At 52.4% G+C, this 13912-nt stretch overlaps 1 protein-coding gene across 3 annotated transcripts in view; it reads left to right on the top strand.

Annotated features, from left to right (window-relative positions):
- The window catches only part of MIDEAS (mitotic deacetylase associated SANT domain protein), a 61932-nt gene that overhangs the window by 31960 nt on the left and 16060 nt on the right, over positions 1 to 13912 (top strand). For all 3 annotated transcript variants that reach the window (XM_019733442.3, XM_074327229.2, XM_019733441.3), the window contains exons 2-3: positions 10294 to 11991; positions 13163 to 13462. In XM_019733442.3, the coding sequence (XP_019589001.2) occupies positions 10540 to 11991; positions 13163 to 13462 (1752 nt within the window). In that variant the 5' untranslated portion in view covers positions 10294 to 10539. The remainder of the gene's footprint in view (positions 1 to 10293; positions 11992 to 13162; positions 13463 to 13912) is intronic.

Raw genomic sequence — 13912 nt, 5'->3', positions numbered from 1 at the left:
GAGCCTGGGCCCTGTGCGGATGTGGAGCATCCGACAAGCAGGGAAGAGTCGGCTTTATTTTTAAAGAGCTGTTGGCCAATCGTGGGTTGGGGGGTTGGAGAGTGTGGGAGGGGTGTGGCTTTCTCTTGAACAGATACAGAGCCTTCTACAGGTTGGTCCAGTGGTGGTCATCACCAATTGCCTTTTCATCTCCAAAGCCACTCTCCTCCCAGGCCTCTCTCACCTACCTTACCTGACCAGCCACATTTGTAGAACATCACGGAGGTTTCCAGGCCAGCTAAAGCCGCTCGTCAGGGAGAAGATGTGAGCAGCTTAGAAGCTGCTGGCTTCCATCCCAGACAGCCTGGTGTGGCACGGCAAGCAGGAGTCTGAGTCTGAAGCCTTGGGGAGGAAGTTTACAGAAAAGGCTCTGATTTCCAGTCCTGGCCTTGCCTCTATAGTCCAATGACCTCAGGCAAGTGATTTGACCCTTTGGATATTCAGGCTCCTCACTGAGAAAGGGGAGAGCAATAATACTTACCTTTCTCTGAGGATTAAACAGGATCGTGTGTGTAGAGTGCTTGGCACATAGTAGCACCCTTGAGAAATGTTAAAGATGGTTAAGTGAAAAGTCTTATTTTTGTGCTGTTGGGATTTCACTTTGGCTCCAAGCCCTGCCTCGTGTTTTGCCAAAGTTGAGGTCTGTCTAAATGGAGACATGAAACACTGTTATTTGGTCCTTGATTCTGGGCCCTGCTTGCTCCTGGCCGTGTATCGAAGGCAAGTTTCTTTCCTTCTCTGGGCTGCTTTGTGCAATGATGAATTGGACTAAGTGAACATTATCATCCCTTGATACTTTCAATCTGTTCAGCTTCCCTAGCTGGGCCCTGGTTTGTTGGTTGGCTCTGAAGAGTGGTACAAGCCACCTTTCTCCATGTAGTGTGGAGGCTGTTAGTCCAAAGTGAGATCCTTCTGACCCTGCAACTCCCAACTCACCTCTGTAGTCCCTTACCTCAAAACACTGTGCACTCTCCCAATCTTGAGGGGCGCCTGTTTCTGGTGGACTGGGGCTGGGATTATTTTTTGGGGGTGAGTGTTATATATTTTACTTTACTTGGAAATGCCCCCGGGAAAAGCAGCAGCTCTGGGAGGGAATATGGGGAAGGGAAGGGTCCACAGCTGGTTTTGTGGGGTTCTCATCTGTAGCATTCCTTCTGAGGCCCACAGCAAGTGTAGATTTGGGATTTTTTTCTGGAAGGATGATGGAAAGGCCAGGGACTTTGAAGGCAGACAACAAGGATTTAAATCTTGCTTCTGCCACCCTAACAGCAAAGCCTGTTTTCCTCTGTAGAATGGGGACAATAAGACATCTTGATGGAAAGCTTGTAAGCATGGATTAGGGTATGTCAAGTGCCTGGCATGGAGGAAGTGCTCTATAAATGTTAGTTCCTTCTTTTGGGAAAGATCTGCCTTTTGGATATTCTGTAGATTGGCTGGGGGAGTGGAAATATTTGCCTGTGGTTATTTTCCCAGGGAGAAGCAGGGCTGCATAACAAGCTGTTACAGCCTCAAAGCCTTCTCCCTCTCCCAGCTGTTTTGGTTCTGGGCTCAAGCTTGAGAGTCGTGTTCAGTGTGTGTCCAGAGTGGGGATGGGAGAGAGGCTACCCAGGCATTTGCAAAAGTCTTAGATCTGTGGCTTCCTAGGGCTATGCAGAACATACGGAGAACATGGTCTGGGTAAGGAGGGAGTGGCCTTTCTGCTCTGTGAGAACTTGACAAGTTACTTCCAACTTTCATTTCTTGTAAATTGCCCAAATTTCCTTCTGTTACTGATTTCTAATTTTATCTCATTTTGATTGGAAAACATACTTTGTATGATTTCAACCCTTTTAAATATATTGAGACTTGTCTTATGTCATAATCTATGATATATCCTGGAGAATATTCCATGTGCTCTTGAGAATATGTATTCTGCTTTTGTTGGGTAGAATGTTCTATAGATACGTGTTAGGTCAAGTTGTGCTTTATAGAGTCCAGGTCTTCTATTTCCTTGTTGATCTTCTGTTAGTTGTTCTGTCCATTATTGAAAGTGTAATATTGAAATCTCTATTTCTCCCTTCAATTCTGACAGTTTTTACTTCATGTATTCTGGCTCTGTTATTAGGTGCGTATATGTTTCTAATTGTAATATACACTTGATGAACAGATGCTTTTATCATTATAAAATATCCTTCTTTGTCTTTAATAAGAATTTTTGTCTTAAAGTCTATTTTGTCTTAATAATTGCATAGCCATTTCAGCTCTCTTTTGGTTACTGTTTGCATGGTAAATCTTTTTCCATCCTTTTACTTTCAACCTATTTGTGCTTTTGAATTTAAAGTGTGTGTCTCCTGTAAATAGCACATAGGTGGATCATGTTTTTTTAACCCATTTCCCCAGCCTCTGCCTTTCAGTTGGAGTTTTGAATATATTTACATTTAAAGTAATTATGGATAAGGTATGATTTATGTCTGCCATTCTACTATTTGATTTCTCTTATGTCTTTTTTTCGTCTGTTTCCCTATTACTACCTTCTTTGTGTTAAATAGATACTTTTGAGTGTACCGTTCCTGACCTATAAATATGAGACAAACAAAAGTAAGGGTTAAATGAGATGTTGCCCACAATGGGCTTAGCACAGTGCCTGGCATATAGTAAGTGCTCAGTAGACATGGGCACTCAGTTGGGCTTCAGGCACTGAAATAGCCACGGGTGCCCCTAGAGCTAGCCGAGTGCAAAGTCTACCCAGAGCTCCCTGGGACGCCTCATATCTCCTGGGCAGGACATGGCACTATGGCAGGTGGATCCTTTGGGGAGTGAGGAGCAATGGGTCCTTGGAAACTCCTTTACGCCAGGCCTTTTCCCTGATCTAGCACCTGGGTGCCACCTGGGCTGCTTAAGAAGCATTGCAGATTTTACACTTTGAACCGCCCTCCTACCCCTCACCAGACCCGTGAACCAATGTCTCAGGATGGGTTTGAGAACCACTGCTCAGCACAGACAAAGCACGTTGTGAGAGAGATCTGGTTTGGAGTCAGCAGGCTTGGATTCAAATCCTGCCTCCTCTCTTATGACCTCAGGCTGTGACCTGGAACTAGTTACTTTTCAGAGCCAGCCTTTCCTCATTCCTCAGATGGGAGTAAATGGTAAGCAATACTTACACACATTGAGCATGTGGGCAGTGCTGGTGGCTACTATTTTATGTGGCAGTTGCTCATTACCAAGGTGTTTCTTTGATTCCTGGACACAAGCTTGACTCCCTCCCCCACCTTGGGCTCCTAAGTTCCTCACAGGTAGGAACCAGTAAAGGGTGGCTCCTGGACCAGACACCTGGTTACCTGACAACCAATCCACTGCCCTCTCCATTGGGCTACAAACTACCTCCAGGTCCTACTTCTCCCAGCCTTGGTGCAAAAACAGAAGGGAATTGAAGAAGCATTATGGGATAGTAGTTAATACCAAGTAAGAGCATGAAGAGTCAGAAAGGGTGAAAAACAGCATTTCTGGAGGGCTGCCTAGAGGAGATGGGCCTTGAAGGAAGGCAAATTGTCAGAGTGAACGCAGCAGTTCCAGGCAGAGGGAACAGCTCCAGCAAAGGCTCAAAGTCAGGGAACTCGCTCCGGGATTACCTATCCCTTGTGTGTATCTCTAGCCCCTGCCCTGGCCACCTTCCATTATAATGGGTGTGTGTTTCTGTGTCTCTCTTCACTGGACTGGCAGCTCTGTGCAGTAGGGACTGTGCCTTGTCTCTCCCGAGAATAGTGCTCAGCAAATGCTTGTTGAGAGAATGAAGGGAAAGTGAGCTGCAGGGCTGCAGGGGGTGTAGATGTGTACGGTGTGGGGGAGTAGGCAGGGCGAGACCATATTGAAGGAGGCCCCTTTGAGTGACCTCTGTATCTTGGCCCAGGGCAGAGTCTGACACTGGGGACTGCTCTCGACCTGCCAAGGAATCAGGCCTTTCCAGAAGAGGAGAGAGAAACTGGAGCAGGGTGTGATGGGCTGAGCCCTGTAAGACATAAAGAGAGTTGTGAGGAGACCAAGGGTCCTGCTCGTCCTTACGAGGCCTTCTCCAGAGGTTCAGTCACTTAAGGACCTGGCTGCAGGGACATTTGCTGCATCTCTTCTGGAGAGAGCCTAAACCTACAAGCTTCACCACACCATCTCTGGGTTCCTGAATGCTGTTGGGAGGAGTTGTCCTGGGCTGCCTGTGGTCCTTTGTGGCCCTTGCCCAGGAGGGAGGCAGCCAGTCCCCCCAGGGTGGAAGCTGAGCTGGAGGCTCCCTCCTTTCTCGGCTCTGCCTGGGACTGTGTATTTTATCTGCCTCCACTTCCCCAAGCTAAAACAGACGTGGTTATCTTGGCTTCTCATGGACATCCTGTGGGTGTTCGAGGGGCAGTGGAGAAGGGGGACAATAAAGGTTGATGCCTGAATGAACCCCTGAGAGTGCCTTAGACCAAGGATTCCCCTCTCACACATATCCACTTAAAAGCACCTCAGTGTTGGCTTTTTGTAGGCAGAGTTGAAACTGCAGCCAGCTCAAACCCTGGCCAAGACTTCTGAGCCTGACCAGCTTGATGGCTGTGACGCCTGGGACTCATGATTCCCTATCGGCCTGACCTCTCTGCCTTTCAGAGCTGAAGTTCAGCCTAGAGAAGTGATAATCCGGGGACTCTCTCTAGATTGGAGTGTGCAGATCATAGGGCCTGCTCTTTCACACCCCCAGGGCAAGTGACACTTCTAGGAGGCAGGTCCTACTCTTTGTTACTGGTGTCTCCTTCCTTATAGGTTTGCAAACCCCCTGAGATCAGAATTTATGTGTTCAGTGGCTTGGAGAAATGAGGCCCTTCAGCTTAGATGGGAACTCCCAGTTAGAGGGGGGCATGCAGCATTGCAGATGATGGCACTGTATCTGGAGGGAAGGTTTATCTAGGGCCTGGGCAACTCCAGCTGGCCCAAGATGGCAGTTCTAGGCCACTTGCCCAGTCTGGCTGTAGCCAAAGGCCCAGAGTATGAGAGAGAGCTTTTCAGGATGTGAGCCTGGGCTGCAGGGCCAGCTGGGCCAAGCTGGGCTCCTCTCGGGAGGGCGTTTCTTCTGCCCCTCTGGCTTCCCAGCCATGTCAGGGCACAAGGAAGCAGACCCCCAGGCTCATGTCCCTGGCTGTGGCCTAGGCAGGGCTGTGGTCTAGCCTTGGAAGAAGAAAAATGAGGCCGGGGCAATGACAGGGCTGGCACTTTTCCAGTTGCCCTGCATGTGGTGTGGGGCAGCAAGTGACAGTCAGGAGCAGTTAGCCTGTGGGCCAGCAATTGGAAAAGATTTGTGTTTAGCTTAGTTGGTGAGGGCCTGGGGTCACTGATGCGGTGGGGTGGGGTAGGGTTAGGAGGCAGGGCCTTTTCACTCTATCTCAGCATCATGGGAAGTCTAGTCTGATCAGGGAGAGAGACTGGCAGTCAGGGCTGGGCATGAGCTCAGGGTGGACATGCTGGCCGTGAGTGCCTCTGCCCAGGCATGGCTCTGACTCACCTTGGGTGCAGTCTTGAATGAGCATCCCAAGAGGCAGATAAAAGCCAAGTGCCAAGTACAACATTCTGCAGACTCTGCCCATGTACCTGGCTGGCTGCTGGGGACAAAGAAGTAGGCATCTGGGATGCAGTGTGCTGAGTGTGTTGGTGGGAGTTTAGGAAGTATTAGGGGCTCATAGTGAAGCTCCTGGTTCAGCCATGGGGTGAGGGAAGACTTCTCAGAGAAAGCAGTGTCTGAGACCTGAAGGATGAGGAAGGACTTGGCCAGATGACAAGGGTGCGAAGGCTTCCTAGGCACAGATACTGCTTGGTCCAAGACCTAGAAACAAAGCGGAAACAGCAAGTTGGGGCAGGAACAGCACTGAATGAGGGCTCAAGTGTGGTGTGTTGAAAGAGGTGGCAGGAGCCCCATTCTGCAGGGACTTGTGGGCAGGAGAGGTAGTTTAGGCTCTGTCATAAGATAACCCCTTTGGTGCTCAGGGAACTGGCTGGCCTAGAGATTCGGGGCCTTGTTGGGTGCCATACTTAGGTCCGTTTTACCTTGGGTTGGAGATACATGAGGTCTGATTCCCCCTCTTCCTAGTGCTGGCTTTGTGGTGCTGTGGGTGACCCAAGTTGTGAGAGCAGGAGCTTGGAGCATTAGCTCCCAAGGGGTGAGGGATCCTCCAGTCATTTCTCATCCCCGTGTCAGCTGAGCCTGTGTGCAGCTGCTGGAACCAAGCTGGGTTCCTCCTTCCTGGCCTGTGTAACCTTGACTCACAACAATCTTTTCTCTCAGATGGCCACACTGAATGCCTCAAGCTTTTAAGTGGCCCTGGTCCCCTGAATGGTCATGGCCTAGCCCCATCACCCAGTGATGGGCTCTCCCAGCCAATGTTGGGCATGTGGCAGGGCTGCTGATGGCACATGGGGAGCAGTATGTGTTTGAGTTGCCGTCCCTGGGCGGCATGGTGTCACCATCAGCACAGAACTCCCACAGGCCTTTCCAGCACCTTCCCTCATGTGTTTGTAAAACACATATGTGGGTTCAGCATTATGTTCTTTTCTTGGTACACGTTGCTATCTTCTGTAGAGAGAAAGTACTCTCACCATAGATCCTCCTGAAAGCCTCATAAGTCCCCAGCCACTGATACCAGACTCTTAGCTTGTCTTCTGCACAGGGGTATCCATGGGTCTGGTCACGGACTGGTTGCAGCAGTGAGGCGCCTGGAGGAAGGGGAGAGTGAGTGGAGGCGTGAGAGTCAAACAGATTGATAGAGTGGGTTGCAATGTCTGGGGCCCCATAGTGGCTGTGGGTTTCCTTTTACAGTGTTCCTGCCTCTGTTGTCAAAGGCCCTGAAGCTAGTGCCAGGGGTGAGCTGCCTGCAGGAGTACCTCATTACACCCTCTTCCCCGCAGTCTCGTGGAGTTGGCCCATAGGTCGGCAGCCTTGGGAAGAGATGGCTTCCTTCCATTTCCTCACTGTGAGGAGGGACAGGCTGATTTCCACTGGAGGGAAAGAGGAGCGGGGTTGAGCAGAAGAAACTGGGGAGTCCACGCCCAGAGGGAGTGGCTGAAGTGGCCCATGCAGCCTCAGTCCTTCCTGCAGGTGAACCTCCAACACCCACTGGCCCCTCTGTGGTGAGGCCCCTTTCCTTCCCTCCCTTTCTGTAGGACTGAGGGTCTCAGCCGGATTGGAGGAGAATAGGACAGGTTTGCCTGCCAGCAGTTCAGGCAGGGATAAGGTTCTTCCCAGGGCAAGTGAGGGATATCTGTGTCCAGAAAATCCTTACTCTGAGACAGTGCGGAGGGTGTTATGGGAGGAAGGTGTGCAGAAAACAACCTGGTGTCTTAGTGGCACGTCTTGGGGTTAAGGAGTAAAGGCTTGGTCTTGGAGTCAGACAGACCTAGATTCAAGTCTTGGCTCTGCAGCTTAATTACTGTGTGACCATTGGCAAGTTACTTAGCCCCTCTGAGCTTCATCTAGTTCACCTGTAAAATGGAGATTAAAAATAACAATGCTTTGGCTTTATGCTGCCTTATAAGACTGTTTTGGGAATTAAACACATACAAAGCACTTATGCTCTGCCTGGCACGGGTGCATTATTATGGTTATAATTATTATTATTACTACTAAAAACAACTACCACTACTACTTAGTGCCATGCTGCCTTGGTGTGTCCCCTCCCCTCCTTCCTCCGGGGTTCCCTGGGCATCTCCTACTCCTCTCTCCATCCCCCCAGATAATGACCTTTCTTTTCTGAGGGTCCCATGTCTGTGTGTCCATGCTCTTAGCACTATTAGCCATCCTGTGGAGGTGACAAGGAGGCCTCTGCGGAAGCTTCTGGGGCAATTCAGCGTCCCCAAAATTGCCCCCCTTGATTTCTTCTAAATGATTTGCTGGCCCAGCTTTGGAAATCTCTTCAGCGGCCCTCCTTGATGTGGAGGATAAGTGGTGGGAGGCAGACCAGGAGCTTAGCCCCTCTGGGCCAGACCAACCAGCTGCAAATGAGCCAGCCTGGGGTGGGGGCGTGTGTTAGATGGGCAGGAGCAGCCCTGCCCTAGAGCCCCATTCACAACCTCCACTCCCATCTCCCCTAGCTTAATGTGCAGAGCCTGCTCTCCCCTAGGTCATGAGTGGCCATCCTGTGCCTGGAGCCTAGGCAGCTGGGTACCCTCCAACAGGCGCACACTTGCACGTGCACTAGGACCCATCTACCACGTGGGCCTTCTCTTTCCCCAGCCCCCAAGCCCGTGCTGTGGTTCACAGGGAGACAGGGCTGTGGTGGGGGTGGGGTTAGTGGTATCTGTACTGTTTGGGGTGGGGAGGCAAGAGTGAGTGTGGGTGTCTGAGGGGCTCCCAGCCCCCTGGAGGCACGTGGACTTTCTAGCCTACCATGGGCACCCTCCCCTCCCCTCCCCTCTCCTCCCCACCCCTGGAGCATGTCCTTCCTGCCTCTGTCTTGCTCTGCCTACTGCCTACTCGTACTTCTAGTTCGTTCATGTGACTGGGGAGGCAGAGCCCGATTCCTGTAGCCGGGACAGCCCCATCATGCAGCTTCAGGATGGTTCTCAGGGTTACTATTTTCAACTATGGGCTGGCTTTTGGGTCTCTGCTCTGAATTGGGTTGGCTGTCAGGGAATGAGAGTTTCAAAGCAAGAGAAAGGGGTTTGGTTTCTGTGGCCCTCAGCTCTCTGCTTGTCCAAATCCTCCTCCCCCTGTGCCTGCGCCAGCGGGACTTGGATGCCCTCTTAGCCTCTCTCCATCCTCCAACTTCCATATGTGACTACAAGGGGGTGCAAATGGAGAGAATGTCTCTCTCTCTCTCTCTCTCTCTCTCTCTCTCTCTTCTGGGCTGGGAGCTGAGAAAGGAAATGGAGGAGGAAGTTCCTCCCCTTCTGGGTGCCGGGTGAAAGTGAAAGGTAGGCAGGGGGCCTGAAGTGAGTCACGCAGCTTGGGGAGGGGAAGGGCTGGGGAGCTGTGAGAGGGGAAGGGCTGAGGAGTTGCGGAAGCCTGCACTGAAGCGATAGCACTGCAGCCTCCCTGGGGCCGGGGCATCGCAGGGTGTAGCCGGGGCTTCGTACCAGTGCCTCCCCGGTACCGCCCAGCCCTGGCCCTCCTCTGCTGTCAGCTGGTTTCCTGGCAACTCCTGGGCTGCAGAGTGACCTGCAGCATGTAGGCACTGAGGTCTGAGTTTGGCCTGGACCTGCAGATTTATGCTCCAGGGCTTCCTGAGCTCCCCTCCCCTCTCCTGCAGGCCTGACTGGCTCAGGACCAGAATGTTAGTGTGGGGAAGAGGTGGGTCCTGTAGCTCCCACCCTCACCGACTAATCAGGGAGGAAAATAAAACCCTCTCTGAAGAAAGAAAAAGTCTTTGAAAATACATGCCAGTAATAAAAATATATGTAAGCTATACTGGTCTCGATTCTATGTTCTGTAGCAAGATAAATAGAGCAACCCGTTTTTTGTTTCGTTTTGGTTTTTAATCAAGTTAGAAAACAAACAGAAACACTATGAGTACTTTAGTCACACCATGTCATAGAGAAACTTCTGGACCTAAGTTCTAACAGTCTGTACCCCCTGAGTCTCTAGGTATTCCTTTCTCAGGATGCCAGATCTTTGCAGGGTGGGTGGGGACTGCTAACCAGCTACCCTGCAGGATCCTGCCTCCTTCCAGCCAGGGCTGCGAAACAGGTTCCTGTGCTCATTTGGGGAAGACTGGCAGCCACAGTCCCACCCAGCAGCTCCTCCCAGGGGTGGGGCTAGGGTTGCACACACCCTTCTGGGGCCTCACCTGCCGCATCAGAGTAAAGGACTTGAGGACTTGAGCCTGGCTCTGGGCCCTGGACTCTGCAAGGACTTGGTGGGCTCCTGATCCTGGGGTCACAAAGTTAGGAATGACCCTGTTCACTTTCTGTGTCTGAGATGTGCTTGGAGCATCAGAGGAGGCACTGGTTGAATAAAGCTCCTTCTGGGTCTGGTGGGGAGGCTACTGCCTGGACAAGTGTGAGAGGAACAGGCCTGGTTGCCCAGTGGGCTGAAGCCTGGCTTAGGAGAAAGGAGCCCAACATGGCTTTTGTCACCCCTTTTCCCAGCTTGATCTCAGGGGCTCAGGCTGAATCTCAGCGCCACTTGCCCCGGTGGCAGGTGCCTTTGTGCGATGTACAAATTACACAACCAAATACACCACAGGTTTAGAGGCCCCTCCCTTGTGCTAACATCTGCGGCATCCTGGGAAGCTGTGGCTGACACTATTATTATTCTTCTGTCTGCAGCCTCCAGGGTCCTGTGGAGCATCATGAACTGGGAAGAGCAGACAACCTCAAGAGTGTCTCTGTGAAGAGGAAGGAAGAGCCAGCAGTTCTTTCTCCCTGTGCCTGACCACTTGCCAGCATTTTCCTCTGCCCCTGCTCTGCTGCCACTGGCTCCTGGACGAGGGCGGGGCTTCCAGCAGGACCTTCCCCCAGGGGATGGGCAACTGGTAAAGTAGGTCTCACTACGGGGGCCCAGTTGGCCACACCATGAACCTCCAGGCCCAGCCCAAGGGTCAGAACAAGCGCAAGCGTTGTCTCTTTGGGGACCAGGAAGCAGCTCCCAAGGAGCAGCCCCCACCCCTTCAAGCTCCACAACAGCCTCTGGCCCCTCCACAGTCCACCAGAGTGAAGGAGGAGCCTTACTTTGGGCACGAGGGCCCGACAGGGGCCGCCCCTGCTTCCCAGCCTGTGGAACTACCTAACAGCCTGGCCCTGCTGAACTCTGTGGTGTATGGGTCTGAGAGGACCACGGCGGCCATGTTGTCCCAGCAGGTGGGCTCAGTCAAGTGGCCCAACTCTGTGATGGCTCCAGGGCGGGGCCCGGAGCGCGGAGGGGGTGGGGGCGTCAGTGATAGTGGTTGGCAGCAGCAGCCCGGCCAGCCTCCACCCCACTCAACCTGGAACTGCCACAGCCTACCCCTCTATGGTGGACACAAGGGGAGCCCCCATCCTGGCATGGGGATCTCTACCTACTATAACCCTGAGGCACTGAAACGGGAGAAAGTAGGGGGGCCGCAGCTGGACCGCTACGGAAACTCAGTGCGGCCAATGATGCCACAGAAGGTGCAGCTGGAGGTAGGGCGGTCCCAGGCGCCCCTGAACTCTTTCCATGTGGCCAAGAAGCCCCCGAACCAGACGCTGCCCCTGCAACCCTTCCAGCTGGCGTTTGGCCATCAGGTGAACCGGCAGGTCTTCCGGCAAGGCCCACCGCCCCCCAATCCCGTTGCCGCCTTCCCTGCACAGAAGCAGCAGCAGCCCCAGCAGCAGCCGCAGCAGGCAGCCCTGCCTCAGATGCCGCTCTTTGAGAACTTCTACTCCATGCAGCAGCCACCCTCTCAGCAGCCCCAGGACTTTGGGCTGCAGCCGGCCGGGCCACTGGGACAGTCCCATCTGGCTCACCACAGCATGGCACCCTACCCCTTCCCCCCCAACCCTGATATGAACCCGGAACTGCGCAAGGCCCTCCTGCAGGAGTCAGCCCCGCAGCCTGTGCTACCTCAGGCCCAGATCGCCTTTCCCCGCCGCTCCCGTCGCCTCTCGAAGGAGGGCGTCTTGCCTTCCACCACCCTGGATGGGGCTGGCACCCAACCTGGGCAGGAGCCTGCCACCAACCTTTTCCTACATCACTGGCCCCCGCAGCAGCCACCCCCTGGGCCCCTGGGGCAGCCCCATCCTGAAGCGCTGGGATTCCCGCTGGAGCTGAGGGAGTCGCACTTGCTGTCTGATGGGGAGAGACTGGCACCTAACGGTCGGGAACGGGAGGCTCCCGCCATGGGCAGCGAGGAGGGCATGCGGGCAGTGGGAACGGGGGACTGTGGGCAGGTGCTACGGGGTGGAGTGATCCAGAGCACACGACGGAGACGCCGGGCGTCCCAGGAGGCCAATTTGCTGACCCTGGCCCAGAAGGCAGTGGAGCTGGCCTCACTGCAGACCGCAAAGGTAGGAATGGCGTGGGGCGGGGCCAGATGTGGCCGACGGCGGGGTGAGCGGTGTCTGGGGCCAGGGGAGAGCGACTGACTCCAGGTCCACAAAGGCAGCTTTCTCACGTCATTGAAGGAAATGAAGGAACCCATACATTTCAGGGAGTTCTGAACTCCCTGCATGCAAAGAATCTCTACCTAAGTGCATCGGTACCTGAAGGAAGATGAAGTTTATACACATACAGGGCTGTGTACAGGAAAATGGAATACACCGTGGTGGGTTGGCTTCTTCATTTGAGACGTGAAGGACTGGGAGTCGTGGGAGGTGAAACCATTTCCAGACCTAGTATGCTAAAAGACAAGATTGTGGTAGTCATCACATAGGTGATTGTACTTGTCAAAATGCATGGAAGTCTAATTAAAAATAGGTGCGTTTTGTTGCATGTAAATTATACTCCAATAAGGTTGATTTAAAAGAAAATAACTGGGGAAGAAGAATGATGAGAATGTGATCTTATAGTTTCTATGTTGTACTTACAGTTTTTTATACTTGATCACAAATAATTTATCATCAAACCCTATGACAGGGATGCTGTCATTTATCCTGTTTCATTGCTAAAGAAGCTGAGCCCCAAGTGGGATTTCCCAAGGTCACAAACCTAGCTTAGAAGCCCAGTATCTCACTCCCAAGCTAGTGTTTGCCCCCTCCTTCACTCGAAGTCTCAACCCCCGATACCTACAGGGTTAGACTGACACGTAGGGGGCTGCAGAACTTGACTTCAGCCAGTAGCCAATGGGGAAATAGATACAAAGATCACCCTTACTTGGCCACAGGTCCCTTGCTTACTTTCTTTTGCAGAAATATGTTTTGAATATGTACATAGTATTTCACGTGCCACTCACTGCACGCCAAGCAAAACACATCTGTAAGGCACTTGTGGCTGAGATGGCCACCTGGGGACCTGCTCCAGGCCAGGATCGGGGGCCCCAACAGAAGGGAGGTTATGGAAAGCATGTGGGAATGTGATGGGAGAAAAGGTGGTCAGGGAAAGGCCACGTTGTCAAAGAACATTGGGAATTATCATGGGTGTTTTAGTCCCTGAATCAAATGGGACTAGCGGTCCTAGATCAGCAAATCAAGACTTACCTTCTGAACCTCACTTCCATTCACCCTCCCTTCCCTTCTCCAGGATGCCAATGGCTCTGAGGAGAAGCGGAAAAGTGTATTGGCTTCAACTACCAAGTGTGGGGTGGAGTTTTCTGAGCCTTCCTTAACTGCCAAGCGAGCACGAGAGGACAGCGGGATGGTGCCCCTCATTATCCCGGTGTCTGTACCTGTGCGGACTGTGGACCCAGCTGAGGCGGCCCATGCGGCAGGTGTTGACGAGGACGGGAAGGGTCCTGAACAGAACCCCACTGAACACAAGCCATCGGTCATTGTCACCCGCAGGCGGTCTACCCGTATCCCCGGGACTGATGCCCCAGCCCAGGTATGAGGCTCCCCACGCAAACAGCTCCAGTATCTAGTGCTCCTGGGGGCCTGGGACCTTGTGGGGAAAGGAAACATGACAGTGCAGGAGCCATTCAAGCAACCCGTGGGGATACCATTTGTATTTTCCACACTAAACTCTGGACAAATGCACTTATGGGAGAAAATGAGACAGTTTTATACTTGGAATTGGGACTGTCTAGGAAAATCTGGGATGTGTGACTCATTTCAGGTCAGCACATTTTGATTGGGCCTCTAATATGGGTCAGGCTCTGTGCTTGGCACTGGGACGTAGAGGTGTTTGCTTGTTCTGTCCATACAAACATGTATGTTGAAATCTCCCACTAAGATTGAGGTTTTGTCTATTTCTTCTTTTACTTCTATCAGTATGTGTTACACGTTTTGATGCAGTGTTGTTAATTGCATACTCATTTAGAACTGGATTAGACAC

Source organism: Rhinolophus sinicus, chromosome 3, assembly GCF_057876585.1.
Source record: "Rhinolophus sinicus isolate RSI-liver-muscle chromosome 3, RSI-T2T, whole genome shotgun sequence".
Lineage (NCBI taxonomy): Eukaryota > Metazoa > Chordata > Mammalia > Chiroptera > Rhinolophidae > Rhinolophus > Rhinolophus sinicus.
This window is presented reverse-complemented; position numbering and strand designations above follow the sequence as displayed.